Below are 17,850 nucleotides of genomic sequence, written 5' to 3' on the forward strand. Positions count from 1 at the left end.
TTTTCTTACTAGATTTCTATATACCTTATTTCGTTATTTCTTGATGTGCTTTCTTTTAGTTGGCTGAATTATTGATATCATTGAAGTTTCATTTTTTTTGTTTGGCTAATTTAATATATTTTCTTAATCTAAAATTGGAGAGATAGAGAAATATAATGTAATAATCCAATAACCATTGCTTAAGCTTTTTGGTTTTGGTCCTTATTGTGTGTATGCTTTTTTTTTAATAGTTCTGACTTTTGAATGTGTGTTTATTTCTCTTAAATTCTAACTAAACTTTTACTTTACAATCCAATCTTAATATTCAATGAAGAAGTATTTTACCCCAATATCGAAATCAAGTTTAGCCTCTCATAGTCATAGTCAATCTAACCAAGAAGAAAATGTCAATCATTCTGAAGTACCATCACATTCTTCTCAAGAATTTGATTTGAGTACTTTAAAGTTTGATCCCGGTGAAAGAACTTCAATATTGAATTATCATCCAAATCATCGTGATGTTATTAGAAGAGCATACCTTGTGAATGGTCCTTGTCAACCTCGCTTGGAGGTGCATGAGTACCCTCAAACAAATATTTCTGGAGCAATGCGTCGTTTTAATCATGAATGGTTTGATGATGTATATCATGATTGGTTGGAGTACAGTGTTAGTAAAGATGCAGCCTATTGTTTGTATTGTTATCTATTTAAAGATCACAATATTAATCAAGGTGGAGGTGAAGTATTTTCATGTACAGGATTTAAGAATTGGAATAAAAAGAGTGGTCTTGACAAGCATATTGGTCTGCAAAATAGCCCACATAATCGATCAAAAAAGAAATGTTAGGATTTACTACGGCAACAACAGTCGATTTAATCTGCATTTGAGAGACAATCTAATCAAATTAAACATGGATATTAAATCCGCTTAAGTGTTTCGGTTGATGTAGTAAGACTTCTCATAACTCAAGGACTTGCATTTCTAGGTCATGATGAATCTAAATCATCACTTAGTAGGGGTAATTTTCTTCAGATTCTCTCATGGTATGCAAAAAGATGTGACAAAATTCGTGATTATGTACTTGAACATGCCCCTCAAAATGATCAAATGACATCTCCAATAATTCAAAAAGATATTGTGACTGCATGCAAGATAGAAACAGTTAAAGCTATTCTCGAGGAACTAAATGGTGACTACTTTGCCTTACTAGTTGATGAATCTTTTGATATTTCACGCAAGGAGCAAATGGCTATTGTATTACGATATGTTGATAGAATGGGATTTGTGATGGTGCGACTTATTGACATTATTCATATTCAAGATACTAGTGCATTATCCTTGAAAGAGACAATTATTAATTTACTTGCTCAACATTCTTTGAGTCCATCATGTGTGCGTGGACAATGTTACGATGGGGCAAACAATATGCAAGGTGAGGTCAATGGACTTAAAATGTTGATTAGGCAAGAAAGTAGATCGGCTCATTCTATATATTGTTTTGCTCATCAACTTCAAGTAACTCTTGTTGGGGTCTCTAAAAAATGTGTTGAAGTGGGAAAACTTGTAGTATTGGTCTCAAATATTTTTAATGTATTGGGATCTTCTTTTAAGCGTATGGATGATTTACGAGATTCTCAAAAAGCAGCAATTCAAGATGCATTAGATATGGGTGAATTGACAATCGGTAGGGGCTTGAATCAACAACTTGGTCTTTCAAGAGCTTGTGATACTCGTTGGGTATCTCATTATAAATCTTTTAACAATTTTATTCTTATGTTTGGCTCTATTGTTGAAGTTCTTGAATCACTTGCTCTTGATGCACGAAGTATGGATGAAAGAGCCAAGGCAATGGGACATCTTGAATCTTGTCAAACATTTGAGGTTGCGTTCATGTTGCATTTGATGAGAGATGTATTAACAATCACAAATGAGCTCAATAAATGCTTACAAAGAAAGGAGCAAGATGTTGCAAATGCCATGCTACTTGTTGAAGTAGCAAAGAAAAGGTTGCAAGTTTTAAGGGATGGTGAATGAAATTCTCTTATTGCTAAGGTAGATTATATTTTGTACCAAACATGAAATTTTGATACCTAACTTTGAGGAGCCATATGTTAGCTCTTTAAGATCACGACGAAGACTTGCTCACTATATAGTCTTACATCATTACCGTGTTGAAGTGTTTTGCAACATTATTGATTGGCAACTTCAAGAGCTTAATGATCGTTTTAATGAGGTATCTACTGATTTGCTCCATGGAATTGTTTGTTTGAATCCAATTAACTCGTTTTCAAGTTTTGACAGCAAAAAAATAATGAGGATGGTTGAATTATATCCAGATGATTTTGATGAATTTAATATGGATACTCTTGAGAATCAACTTGCAAGTTACATTGTTGATGTTCGTGATGTTGATGAAAGGTTCTCTGATCTAAATGGACTTTGTGATCTTTCCAAAAGATTAGTCCAAACAAAAAAACATTCAAATTATCCTTTGGTGTTCCGCTTAGTGAAACTTGCTCTACTTCTACCAGTTGCCACTGCATCCGTTGAAAGAGCTTTCTCGGCAATGAAGTTTATCAAGAATGACTTGCGAAGTCAAATGAGTGATGATTTTTTTAGTGGTTGTTTGGTGCCTTTTGTAGAAAAAGATGTATTTGATAGTATTCCTAATGATGCTATTATTAAGACATTTCAAGATATGAAACCTTGTAGAGTACAATTGTAATGATCTATTTAAGTTTTTAGATATATGTATGTGCCTATTATTTATGTGATTAATCTTTTTTTTTGAACCCCCTTGATGAAAATCCTCCCTCCGCCACTGCCCATAGGAACAATGACTTAATTGGCATGGTGGTTTATTGTGGGTGCTCAAGGTCTTTCATTCTTTTTATTTCTTTGCCAGAGGTTCGATTCCCTCCAAAAACATTATTTTTAGTTAAAAATAAGCTCTTCTCTTACTTATTTATTCTAATTGTACTTCATTTTTATTTTTTTTCTCCCATGCAGATTGTTGGTTTTTCTCTTTCGCTAGTGGCCTTTTCTAACTTTTTTTATCATTTTTTTTACCCAAGATAATTTTTATTGTAATTTTTCTTCTCTAATTTTTTTTATTATCGTGCTTAAATATGATTGTCCTTTTTCATAACAAGTGTTAAACTTGTGCACTTATATTTGTGATTGATAGCTAAGTAATAACGAAATATACTCGAGGGGTGTCGATCCGCCACTATAGCTAAGGGAGCACCCACAACCTTGAAATCCTGGATCCGCCATTGCTACCAAACATGGTATAACTTATGCACGATTGAACACACACGCACGCACACACACATCATCACCTCCAAATAAGCTATCAAACAACCCTTAATTATACATTCTATTTGGTATTATGTCATGTATTATTAATACATAGAAAATCATGATATTAATTAACAATGCACAAAAAATTAATGTATGCATTAACATAATTAAAGACGCAATACAATCCCTATCAGTGTTAATATTTCTTAGATATCTCATGACTTAGTCCAATTATAGTTTGGCAATGGTAGAGTTGCGTAACATAATTATGAAATAATTTATTTAATATACGTTCAATTGTTTCACTTTTCTTTAACTTTATCTAATTACTTTATCTTGGTATAGAAATCACTAAAGACAACCTTTCACCAAAGTGATTTTGCTTAGATGCAAACTTGCAAATTTATGTTGCTCTCCTTCTTCAAAAGTATTATTATGTTCATATTAATTTTTTCATAAATACACTATTTTTGAAATTTTTAATAATATTTTCTTAATAACTTAAATATAATATCATATAATCATGGACGCACATAGTTCCTTAAGCAAATAGTGCAATAAATAAGTGGTCATGCATGTTGTGCAAAAATCACAACAACCAAAGTTTTTTTTCTCTTCCTTGTTAATATTACATAATTCACGAGGCAAGATTACAAGAACATAGAAACTACATAAAAGGTACACGATTGATGATGATAACCTGACTAAAAAGCTCAGTTAAAATAAAAACCTAATAAGCATCAACTAGTACATACAACATACTGAATATATTGTTTTCGTTGTACGTAGCACATACTATATTAAGTTACATAACAAAAACAAAATTAATAAGCCAAGGCAATTGATTTCCTCTCAGGAAATTGCACTTGATAATTATTGCTACTAAAAACTCTTTCCTCAGTAGAAGAAACAGGATTAACTTGAACAATATTAGAATGTGGATAATATCTATAAACACAAGTTTGTATTGGTTGTTCTTCTTGTGATGATGCAACCCTTTGTGGACTAGAAGAAGAAGATGATCTTCTTTTTCTACCTTCCATAAAGGAAAGTCCAAGATCTCTACTTAAAGTTTTCACAAATTCTATTTGAGGTGCCATATATTGTAGAAATTGAAGAAAGTAGATAACTTATGAGTTGTTTTCTATTGTATAGATAAAATTGATTAGAGACTCTTTATATAGGCATTGAAAAAAGGGGACTCAAAAGAAATAGAGTACAATGTAGAGAAGTTGAGAAAATGACCAAAAAAGTCCCTTAAGTTTGAGGGTAGATTCAAGATAGTCTTTTAAGAATGGACTAATCACTTTGGGTCCCTTAAGGAATTACCACAAGTAAATAATTTTGGTCTCGTCAAATCTTTAATAATTTATGTTCGTTAGATTTGACGAAAATAGTGGGAAAAAATAAACCATAAACACCAAGAAAGTTCTGTCAAGTCCTTAAATATGCAACACAAAAATCTACACTAAATACTAAAAAAAAATTAAAAATTATATCAGACTCTAGAAATACATCAAAATAGCATAAACTACAAGAAAAAATTACCTCTAAATGTGAATTCTCACTAATTTGCTTCCTTTTTATCGTAGTTCGCATCAAATTTAACAGACAGTAAATATTTGACAGAGACTAAAAGTGTTAATTTTGGCAAACATAAATGATTTAAGTATTTAGTGCATACTTAGAGGACTATTTTAAATCACTTGCAAACATAAGGGACCATTTTTGTCATTTTATCTGAGAAAAGTTCTAAGAATCTATAAAGGGAATTTACCACTTCATGAACTTTATTATGATTCTTTTAAGATAAGAGAGTTGTGAGATGCTTCACATTGTATTTTATTTCTTAAGAGACTTGAGTAAACTTAAGTAAATATATACATAGTAAAAATCTATGTCAACATCTAGTTATATAATGTGGAAGGGAATATATTATTATGATATTAAGGGAGACTATTGTAAAGTGGAGATTGTGACTCCAATTATTTGCAAAATTTGAGTCAATTTCTCATAATACATAGGAATATTTGAACTAATTAGTATTGTAACTAATAAGATTATGCATCAGAATTTACTTATGAGATTACACTGATTATATTGTTGTTGTTAGACTGTTAATACTTTGATAAAAGTGGATTCCCTTGCATTGATCAGTATATACAGTGAACTTACTTGCTTTCATATATACACTTGCATGTAATTAAGAATAAACTTTTTTGGTTCTTGTCAATTCCACAAGACCTTAAAGTTGTTATAATTTCATATAAGAATATATGGGAAGTTGGAATATATATTTCATGAATAGTACTTCCTCTGTCCCAATTTATGTGACTTATTTTCCTTTTTAGTCAGTCCCAAAAAGAATGACACATTTCTATATTAAGTAACAATTTAACTATAAAATGTGTATTTTATCCTTAATGAAATGATTTACAGCCACACAAATTTCTATCATGCATTTTGGACCATAAATTTTAAAAGTCTTTCTTTCTTTCTAAACTTCGTATCGAATCAAACTACCTCACATAAAATGGAACGGAGGGAGTAACATAATTGGACCACGCACAAGTCAAAAGATGCACATCATTTCATCCATTATTCACCTTCAAGGGGAAGCTAAAGTTTGATTAGATATGGCTCATCATAATTAGAAGGAATATATGTAATTAAAGTGAAAAATCCAAATTCCAAAGTGACCAATGTTTTGACTCCACATGCATGTTGAAAGGATAAATTCTAAAAGTTGGCTTCATCTTCAAGTTAAAAAAAGAAGAAGTATATTTTCAGGATATATATAACTTGACAGGATTTATATGTAGTACTAGTAATTAAGAGGGGAAGGCCAAACATGGATTCCTATTTTCCTTTTTGAATTTATTGCTATGATCTGGTTCACAACTCCATACTGGAGCATCTGTGCATCTTCTATTCACATGTCTGAATCATCTCAGTCTCGTCTTCCTCACCTTATCCACCACTGAGGCTGCTCCACCTTGTCCTAAATATATTTGCTCTTAATTAATTTTATTTCTTTTAGTATACCTACACATTTATCTCAACATCCTCGGCCGCTACTATACAACATTAATCTTTTGGATGCACAAATTCTTAACGGGTCATCAACACTACGCCCCATACAACATAGGTGGTACAATAACCTCTTAATAAAACTTACCTTTAAGTCTTTGTGACACATTTTTATCACATAAGGTACCATCCCGCTCTAATACAATGTATAACACCATCGTCAAATTTCCCATGTATAAAACTATTTTCTCAAATTTAAAAAGGGCAATTGGTTCTAGCATCTAGTAGCAACTCCATAACATCAAATTTTGTTTCTTTCATCATCTTTTATAAAAGGGACAAGACGTTTGTAAAGTTAGCCTAGATATCCAAATTTTCTAATTTCCTGTGTTGATTTAAAAAAAAAAAAAACAGAAGAAGAAGATATTTGTAATTAATGAATAATACAACAACAACAACATAACCAGTGAGTTCCCATTATAAGTGGGGTCTAGATCTGGAGAGGGTAGAGTATACACAAATCTTGTGTTACCATAACCTCGTGGAGGTAGAGAGGCTGTTTTCGAATTTCGGATACTAATGCAATAAAAATTTGTTAATTAATAATTTAAATTCCAAAGTGGCAAATATATTGATTCCACATTCATGTCAAAAGGACAAATTCTAAAAGTTGTCTTGGCTTCATCTTCAAGTTTATAAATAATATATACTATAAGAAATATCTTTTCAAGATAAAATTAATAGGATTAATGTAGTAATAGTGAAAAGCCAGTTAAACCTCCATTGTTCAGATTCACTAATTAAACACTTTCTTAAGAAGTTCAAGATATACTTTTCTATCTGATCATCTTTCTCCAATTCTGTCTCCGAGAAATTTCTTTAACCTTTGTCATCAGTAACTGAGCCAGAATTTTTACTAAAACATTTCAAACCATGAAGAAGAAACAAAAGAAGAGGCCAGGGATTCACATTTCACCATCTATTATATATACATAAAAAATAATTATAATCATTCGAAAAAGTGTGATTTTCTATCGAGGGGTTCAACCTTACCTGGCTCCGCCCCCGTTTCCCATCACCTTGTTACCTCATACTCTTCTTGTGATATAATTAGAAGAGAGTTATTTATATCCCTATGCAATCTACTAGCTCCTCTAATCTTATTATATGGATTCCACCAAAAAAGAGATGAATATATGCATGTAATTAAGGGGATAGTTGAAGCTTCTATTATTTACAGTTTACTTCTTGAAGGTTATGATATTATTATATTGTTAAAAATGATACTTGAGTCTCACATATATATATAGCATTGGATTATCCTACCTCAATAGCTACCTTTTGAAATATGATTCTCATAAGGTCGTATTGATGATATTAGCACCACTCACCATTCTTTGTGTCCAGTGTGATTCTCATAGGGTCGTGTTAATTTTGTCTTAAACTTCTAAACTGATTTGGCTAGGGCTAGCAATGTCTAGCGCACATGTCATTTAATATTACTATATAAGAAGAGGGAATAACCAACCACAACAACTCAACAAGTGTTCCAATAAGAAGAGGGACCAATATATTTATAAAATGAAATGACATATAAAATAAAATAGAGAGAGTATTATTTTTGGAAAATGGAAAAGGACAAAACACATATAAAATTAAAAGACATATAAAAAAAAAGTTGGTTTAACTCTCAAACATAAAAAGTAACATATGTTAGTCAAAACTTTAATAAAAAGTACTATAATTTACAATAAATAATAACTTAAAATATCTACAAGACAACAAAAAAAAGACTAATTTTTGTACTACTCGTGTCACATAAATTAGGATTGGGACGCTTTTAAAATTTTAATTTGGTTATACATTATAAAATAGCCCAAAAATTGAATGATATAATTTTTAAAAAAATAACCGAATGAATCGTCCTATCGATAACCCTAATGTTACTTCTACTCTGTTTATTTTTACTTAAATTTAGAAAGATATGCTTCATTTCTACTCTCAATCTTATCGCTACATTTATTTGTTATTTAAAATTGAAATTAAAAAGACAAATGACAAATAAGTTTCTATATTAGCTCACTTATGAGCAAAATATATTATAACAATCTTTACTAATTTTATAACAATACATAAACTATAATCCCTCCGTCTCATATTAGATGGACACTTCCAACTTTACACGGTGATTAAGAAATCATTAATACATTGGAAGACTTCACCATTTTGCCCTTTGTTTATATCAATGCACATTGAAATGAGTTACAAAAAATACACATACAATATAGGAATGGTCATATTAATTGTAGGGGTAAAATGAAAAAGAATTAATTAACTCTATCCTAATTTAACAAGTGCTCAAATAATATGAAAAAAATATTTTTAGTAAGATTCTCATCTAATATGGGACGGAGAGAGTAACAACATAACTTTATTAATGTTGGGCCCGGGCAGTGCCCGGGCTTTCTTTACTAGTATAAGAATAATGTTGAATAAAGTGTATCAATAATGTTTGTATTAGTTATACTTATATTAATTATACAAAGATTATTTCTTATGCATTGTTTGATTTTGTGTATTAATAATAACATGTATTGCATATTTTTTTCAAAAAAAATATTCATGTACAAAGATACCCTCCACAATATAATTATAATGAAAAAAAAAAGTAGAAAAAGTTTTGAGGGGCAATTGAGTCTTTAATCATGCTAATGTATATATCAAAAATTCATGTATTGCTAATATCAAGATTTTTTATGTAATGGATAACTATTTTTAATTTATAGGACAAATAAAGATAGACGAAGGAAGTATATGCCTATTTCCTAGAATGTTGTCCATGATTAAAACTAAAATTAAAAAATATATATTAAAATCTCAAAAGTCGAATTCATAATTAAAATGAAAAAATTTAACACTCAAATTTAAACGATACTACGTAAATTGAAACTGATAGAATTAATGATTGGGGTCCCACATTATGCCTTCCAGTTGCTTAACCAACCCAACAAATACAAAGAAAGCCTTGATAAATGGACCACTAATATTCACTAGTTTATTCAAACAATGGAAGAAGAAAAAAGTGGTTTTCCATTTTAGACATGTCAATTATTGATTTAGGTGAGATTAGTAATTAATTTCCCACTCTTTTTCTATTATTTTATTAAGAACCTAACCAAAATATTATATTCTTTTGATATGCCACTATATATAGTCTCGATATTAATGTTACAATTATTAGCTTAAATAATTGGAAGTTAAGTCGCTAATTCATTTGACCCTTTGGAAGATGTTGAGATATTGAGAGTGACTTCTAATATATTTTAGAACCCAATAAGGAGAAGGGCATCTTATGTAATTATATATGTAAGTAAAAAAAATTCAGTTAAAATGGTCGCATATATATGTAATGTATTTATATTACATAAAATATGGTGTATAAATATGTATATACATTATTATACAATATTTATACATTGCAGTAGTTCATCTTTCTGAATGAGTTGAATTATTTTTTCTTAACCCGACCAACTCTAATCTTCTTTAAACAATCTCAAAGATGAGTTTCTCTTGATATTTCAAGTTTTTTGAAATATTCTTAACTCGAATGGTTTACATTTGAGGCAAGTCAAATTTTAAAAGTTGAGTTTTGAAGCTCTTCAATGACAAATTTCACTGGTTATGTTGTTGTTATACCTACGTTGATTGTTATACTTGAGTCGAGGTTCCTTCAAAAATAGTATTTTTACCTTTACGAGGTAAGAATAAGATTTGTGTACACTCTACCTCCCCAGAACCCACTTGTGAAATTTCACAAAAAATGTTATGGAACTTTGAATCTCTTCAATGATGAATTTCAATTCTTCTCATGTTTTTCATGGAACATAATTGGTATTCTCCTCAAAATATTATGGTTCTTAAGATGCCAGTACATGTTTTGAACAAGAAAAGTGTTCAATAGGTACATCTCTTAATTGAGGTGTCCAAATGAAATATGCAGATAACTTTAAGTGGTCATCCATGACTTAAGCCTTAATTAATTTAGTACTCAATTTTAGTTCAAGTTTAAATCATAAAGTAATAGAAATTCAAACATTCATCATTTTATCTTGTGCGACATGGACAATGCCAACTATATTATATGAATTAACTTGCATTGGTATATATACTAGTATACATCGACTTTATAATAATATATATTCATAAAGAGATTTATTTAAACTCTGAAAATAATGATGATAAATATAAAAAGCTGAAATAGATATGTACTATCAATTCATCTTTACTTGTTATAGCAGATTGTCGATCTGTTCACATTACAAATCTTTTAATGGAGTCTCTAGGTGTTCTATTGATTGTAAAAGAAATAAATTACATTGTCAGCGTATATGAGCTAATCTTCTTTACAAATCGAATGAATATATGAAGAGTCATTGTTCTATTAACTCCATGGAAAGTTGCTCTCCTTGTTGAGATGATAAAGAAGACTTAAATGATGTAAATAACGGGTTGATTTCTCAGATTGTCACTCAATTAATAATTATTATCTTAGAAGATTACCTTTTTTCTTGATTTTAATTTTTTTCGATAAGAAAAAAGACTTTATGATAATAATTATTATCTGAATGACCATCTGAGGAATCAACTTTGTAAACAACCATCATTCTATGGGTATCTTCTTTTTTTGGAAGAGAAATGCCAATTTTAGTGAACCATTTGGTTCCTAATTTGGCAATGACAGATATCTGAGAAGTGAGCACCCTTCTAATTAGCATTTGAAACTTAAAAAAGTACTTTCAATCTTCACTTGAGTCTCCATGATTTACTTGTATGTACACTTCATTTGTCTTGATGGATTCATATTGAGTACTATCCAACACATTCTGAGGCAGATTTCGAGCAGGTTCAACTATTTTTTACGCTATGAATCACATAAATATAGAAAAACATTTAAAATCTGAACCTGATTCTAAATTCTGAATTTGCTTTTGTGCAACACAACTCGGTGAATCATTTGGCATTTCCTTTCCATGGCTAGAGTAGATCATGAGCTTATAAAGCACAAGATCAAAATACATGAATATAACTTTGATCTATATATGTTGTTGCATGATATATATATGGTGGCTTCTCCATTCTTGAGAAGCCAAAAATAAGAATATGCTTTGATTTGATCAAATGATTATAATCCTAAGTGCCTAATATATATGAAAAGAAAACACTTTTTACTTATAGTTAACATCATTGTTGAGATCATTATCAATGACGGCTAACTTTAATAAACTCATATACTTTATGAAATAGAAAGAAGTCTCACATAATTTATGTCAGTTGTGTATGACACACAAAATAAAGTTTCTTCCGTTACAGTTAATTGTATGTTTTTTTCTCTACAACTTCCTTTCTTTGTTTTTGATCTTTTATGTGGGGGACCGGGGCAGGGACACTTAAATATAAGCTTTTTCTTAATTATATACGAGTAAACGTGAAATATTTTGTGCATCAGACTAGTGATATTACAATATTAATAATTTTCTTAGCTAACCCTTTGGTATTATATAGTTATCCCTACGTGAAAAAAAAAGTTATATAAAAGAATGGGGATGGTTGGATTCATAATGGCCACCAAACCTTTTGAAGATAACAATATATAATAAGGCAACTTACATGTGGCCTCTAGCATTATAATATCTTTTTTTTAAAAAAAAAAAAGTTACATTTTAAAAAGATTTATTTATAGATATCTTTTTTATATAACTTGAGAAAATTATACTATGTATTAGTTCATGCAATAATTATACTATTAAATTTGGGTCCATATTTTAGCTTCTTCATAATTTGACCTAGCTATATATATATATATATACTGAAGAATGCTGTTTGAAATTGAAAAACGTGGTTATCCATTGATTTAAGGCCGATAACTTGAACATGAAACGAAAACTTTATATATGATCATTGTTGAATCACGAAGCTTCAAAATTTGAAAATTAATTTTCTGCAAATAATCTTTTTTTCAAATGGATATTATTGCAAAAAAAAAAAAAGGTTAAATCTGGTGCTTGAATTTAAAAAATAAGAAGAAAATTATTTTATATAATAGTGTATAAACAACTCTTATAATTTTGTATAATATGTATATAATATTGTATATCGAATTTTTAAACATTGTTGTAAAAGAAAAAAAAACAGTGTATAATGTCATATACCAGGGGTGTGTTTGGTATGAAAGGAAAATATTTTCCGGAAAATGTTTTCCAATTTTCTCATGTTTGGTTGGGTTAAATGTTTGGGAAAATGTTTTCCAAATCAACTCATTTTCCTCAAATTTAAGGAAAATGACTTACCTTCAAAACTTAAGGAAAATATTTTCCAAAACTCTCTTCCAACTTCAAATTACAATTATTTTTTTGTTGAAAAAATCAATTTATTTTATCCCTACCCTCAAACCAGCCCCTCACCCCACCCAACCAATCCCATAAAAAAAGTAAAAATTTAAAGCTTTTTTTTTAAAAATGTTTTTAACTTCAATGTTTTTTTTGCCCCACCCTCACCCCTACCCCGAGCCCCTTACCGCCACCCCCCCCCCCCCAAAAAAAAAAATAATATTAAAAGTTATTTTTAAAAAATATTTCTAATTTCAATATTTTATTTTTTTACCCTCCACACACCCCACTACCAGCCTCCCCACCCCAAAAAAAAAATTAAGTTTGTTTTTAAAAAATATTTTCAACTTCAAAATTTCATTTTTTCACCCTACCCTCGAACCAACCCCCAACCCCCCAAAAAAAAAATTAAATTTGTTTTTAAAAAATATTTTCAACTTCAAAATTTCATTTTTTCACTCCTACCCTCGACCCTCCCCCCACCCACTCACCCCCTACCAGCCCCCCACCCCAAAAAAAAAATTAAGTTATTTTTAAATAATATTTTCAATTTCAAAAATTCATATTTTCACCCTACCCTACGAGCCCCCCCACCCCCCAAAAAGAAAATTTAAGTTTGTTTTAAAAAAATATTTTCAACTTCAAAATTTCATTTTTTCACCCATACCCTCGACCCCCCACCCCCAAAAAAATAATAATTTAAGTTTGTTTTTAAAAAATATTTTCAACTTCAAATTTTTATTTTTTCACCCCTACCCTCGATCCCTCAAATTTTTATTTTTTCACCCCTACCCTCGATCCCTCCCTCCAGTCCCCCTACCACCCCCCACCCACCCAACCCAAAAAAAATTAAAATTTATTTTTAAAAAATATTTTCAATTTCAAAAATTATTTTCTACTCTAGTTAAAATATAAGATATTTCTCAAAAACATATTTTGTTCATAAACCAAACACTAAAAATCTTTTCCGGAAAATTTTTTCTACTCATCAACCAAACATGAGAAGATAAGTGAAAAATCTACTTGTTTTCCAGGAAAACATTTTCCATGGAAAACATTTTCCTTCATACCAAACACACCCCAGATGTATAATATTGTATACTGAATTTTTTAACTACTATTGTAAGAAACTATTTGACAATGCAACAAAAAACTTAGAAGCTTGACTACCTAGATGCAATGTAATATTGTGGTAGTACTTTATTGTATAAAATTTGTTGTTTACTGAATGTATAATATGTATACTCGGTGAGCATACAATATAAATGTATGTAGTGTTTTGTGTCCGTGAAGGGTTCCATTTTTCCTTTATTTGTCAGGAATTAATTTAGCCCGATTAAATATAGGGAAAATTGTATATAATAGCAAACTATTAATTCAAATTAAATGCTATAAATATAGTTTAATTTGATTGTACCCCATAGCAAACTATTGCTATTTAACCTCTCTCCTGGTGAATCTCGCTCGCCACTCTCGTTCTCTCCCTCGCCTCTCTCATTTTTTAAACAAACGGAAGTGTATAAAGTGCGTTTGTGTTTGTATAAAGCGAGAGAAAATTGTATAAATACATATAGTTTCGTTCCCCTCTCTCCCCTCTCTCAGATCTCGCTCGCCATTCTCCCAGATCTCGCTCTCTCACTCGCCTCTCTCACTTTATACAAAAACCGCAAATTGTATAAAATGCGTTTGTGTTTGTATAAAACGAGAGAAAATTGTATATATACATATATTTTCGTTCCCCTCTCTCCCCTCTCCTAGATCTCGCTCGCCACTCTCCCAGATCTCGCTCTCTCACTTTATACAAAAACACAAATGTATAAAATGCGTGAAAATTGTATATATACATATATTTTCGTTCTCCTCTCTCCCCTCTCCCAGATCTCACTCGCCCCTCTCCCAGATCTCACTCGCCACTCTCCCAGATCTCACTCGCCACTCTTCCAGATCTTGCTCGCTCACTCGCCTCTCTCACTTTATACAATTGATCTTTTTGTATATGTATACCAAAGCAGATTATACAACTGCTTTCTTTTGTATATGTATACCGAAATAAACATATTTATGTTTGCTATGGAGCGCAATTATGCAAAGTTTGTTATAGCATACAAATATGAATTTTGTGTTTGCTATATGTGAAAGTTGTTCTTAAATATATAACTTTCTTTTTTCCTAAGGAAAAATTTCCTAAATAGCCACTTTAATAAACATAATTAGATTCTTAGTTATAGTTTGCATATTTATAGGTTGTAGTTATAGCTTACTCATATGTATAATTCGAGGGCACGTTTGTATAATTCACATGTACTTAAATAATTGAATTATTTTCATCCTTATTTGTATAAGTATAATTCTGTTGGTAGACTTTTGTACTTATATTTTTTGTATAAGTAATAGAAATATACAATTAGAATAACTATAGACGATTACAGATTCATACAAATATGGGTACATCTGTAGATTTAAAATTTGATCTGTTTTTCAGAGTAAAACAAATTTCGAAATTATACAAAAATGATAAAACTCGAAATGACGAATTTATACAAACATAAACATCTCAACTTTAAACAGTTATACAAAATATATTATACAAATTCCTAAAACTACATGTTTATACACACTTTAAAAAGTTATACAAAAAAGATTGAATGTATCTGATGATAAAACTGAAAACCCAAAGAAAATCATTGCCATATACAAATACAAACTGACATATACAAATACAAATCAAACGAAGAATTATTAATGGCGAATTATACAAACGTGACGAATTACAAACTCAAATCGAAGCACGCATAATTAACATTATTAGTGGCGAATTGTAAATTAGTTAAACTATAACTATGCTAACTAATTAACTAGTATATATTTGCTTATTCGCGTAATTTCTCTTTTTATATAATCGTTCGAAATGTAAAATATTATTTATATAAGGTTTTAAAATAGAAGAGAGTTAAACTAGTAGTAGTAAAAGCATGCGGGTGGAATTTGGGGGAAAATGAACGTAAACTGTAGAAACTCAATCATAGAAGAGAGAAGATTTGGGATATATGAAAACTGTAATTGTATTGATTAGATGTAGTTACAAGATGAAGATTTATTTATAGTGTTGCTCCCTCACACTTTTAACAGAATACTAACTCAGTTTCTTAACTAACAAACTGACACAATTAGTTACAACTAACTTCTTCTTTAAATGACTAATTTGCCCCTACTTTGTCTAACTAACATCAACAATCTTTCTCACCTACTTATATCACAACACTCCCCTTCAAGCTACGTGGTGCAAAAATGTCTAGCACTCCTAGCTTGGATAGTATGTGTTCATGTTGTTGCCTAGATAAGCCTTTTGTCAATAATCACCTGGTTGTTCTCTTGTAGGAAGATAATTCACCTTAATAAGTCCTTGTTGTAGTCTTTCCCTTATAATGTGACAATCAATCTCAATATGCTTTGTCCTCTCATGATATACTGGATTTGCTGCAATCTGTGTAGCTGTCTTACTGTCACTATGAACTTGAACTGGTAATTGAACTTTAGCTCCCACTTCTTTAAGTAATCCAAGCAACCACACTAACTCTGATACAGTAGAAGCAAGACTTTTATATTCAGCTTCAGCTGAACTTTTTGACACTGTTGTTTGTTTCTTTGCCTTCCATGATACTAATGACTACCCAACTTTTACCATGTATCCTGTCACAGACCTCTTGGTTAGCAGGCAAGAAGCCCAATCAGCATCACAAAAAGCAGTAACTAGTCCATCTAAGTTACTTGCAAACAACAAACCTTGTCCAGGATGCTTCTTTGAGTATTTAACTACCTTTAATGCTGCATCAAGATGATACTTCTTAGGTTGTTGTAGGAATTGACTGAGAGTTGTGTGTTGAAAGTTATATTAGGTCTTGTCATATTTAGATATAGCAGCTTTCCTATCAGTTTTTGATATATTATTTGATCTACCAGTGGATCCTCTGATTCTTCCTGACCTTGATTCACATGTTTATCATATAACTTTGATGTTAGTTTAACATTTATGTCAATAGGGGTTCCTGCAAGTTTGGCTGCTGTCATACCAACTTCAGCTATAAGCTCAAGAGCATACTTCTTCTAGTGCATTAATATACCAGCTGAAGATCTAGTGAATTCAATACTTAGGAAGTACTTTAATTCACCTAGATCTTTCATCTTAAAAGCTTGTTGTAGTGCAGTTTTTGTTTCTTCTATTAACTTGAAACTGCTACCAGTAATTAGCAAGTCATCCACATATACAAGAACTATAATGGTCCATTCTTCTGTATTGTTGATGAACAAAGAATAGTCATGTTGTCTCTGCTTAAACCTGAGTCTAATAAGAGCTTCAGTCAATTTATGGTTCCATTGCCTTGGAGCCTGTTTGAGACCATATAGGGATTTTTTCAGTCTACACACCTTCTCCCCTTGACTGACAAAACCCTGAGGTAGGTGCATATATATCTCATCATCCAGATCCCCCTGTAGAAAAGCATTAAAGACATCCATTTGATGAATGTGCCAATGCCTAGCTGCTGCAAGAGAGACTATGGTTCTGACTGTAACCATCTTTATTACAGGTGAAAATGTCTCTGTGTAATCTATGTCCTCTTGTTGAATATACCCCTTAGCAACCAATCTTGCTTTGAATCTCTCAATTTCACCTGTGGACTTATATTTCACTTTGTAAATCCACCTGCAACCTATGGGTCTTTTGCCCTGTGGCAAATCAGTGACCTCTCATGTATCATTACTCTCTAGAGCCTGAATTTCAGCCTTCATAGCATCTACCCACCTTATGTCTTTGACAGCCTCACAGTAAGAGTCATGCTCCTTATCTACAGAGGTGGCAGCAAGGTAGGATTAATAGATAGGAGAAAGATGATCATAGCTCATGGAGTTGCTCAAAGGATATGGAATTTTCATATTTATTGAAAGTGAGACAAAATCTTTCATCCAAGTAGGAGTATGTTTCTGTCTAGTGAACCTTTTACAATCAGAAGTAGACTCAGAATTCAAAGAAACAGGATCTGAGGATAGTGCAGGATGAACAGACACTTGAGACCATGCAGGATCATCCTGTTGATTCACAACAGGAGGAAATGATATAGAATTCAAGTGAGGAGGTAGGACATCTGAGATATG

General features: G+C 30.9%; 2 protein-coding genes across 2 annotated transcripts in view; one reads left to right on the forward strand and one right to left on the reverse strand.

Moving 5' to 3' along the window:
• The window catches only part of LOC125820186 (fructose-1,6-bisphosphatase, cytosolic-like), a 128,630-nt gene that overhangs the window by 10,950 nt on the left and 99,830 nt on the right, over positions 1 to 17,850 (reverse strand). The window lies entirely within an intron of this gene.
• Positions 308 to 2,705, forward strand: LOC125820330 (uncharacterized). Its single transcript, XM_049499770.1, has 3 exons — positions 308 to 782; positions 930 to 2,006; positions 2,158 to 2,705. Exons 1-3 carry the CDS (start codon positions 308 to 310, stop codon positions 2,703 to 2,705), a joined length of 2,100 nt encoding a protein of 699 aa, XP_049355727.1.

This window comes from Solanum verrucosum, unplaced genomic scaffold (genome assembly GCF_900185275.1).
Source record: "Solanum verrucosum unplaced genomic scaffold, falcon-dt-bn FXZP01000229.1, whole genome shotgun sequence".
NCBI classification, from domain to species: Eukaryota; Viridiplantae; Streptophyta; class Magnoliopsida; order Solanales; family Solanaceae; genus Solanum; species Solanum verrucosum.

Coding starts and splice junctions, on each gene's coding strand:
- LOC125820330 (XM_049499770.1), top strand. CDS start 308: ATGAAGAAGTATTTTACCCCAATATCGAAATCAAGTTTAGCCTCTCAT. Junction 783..929: donor TGGTCTTGACAAGCATATTG/GTCTGCAAAATA, acceptor CGGTTGATGTAG/TAAGACTTCTCATAACTCAA. Junction 2,007..2,157: donor GTTGCAAGTTTTAAGGGATG/GTGAATGAAATT, acceptor ACCGTGTTGAAG/TGTTTTGCAACATTATTGAT.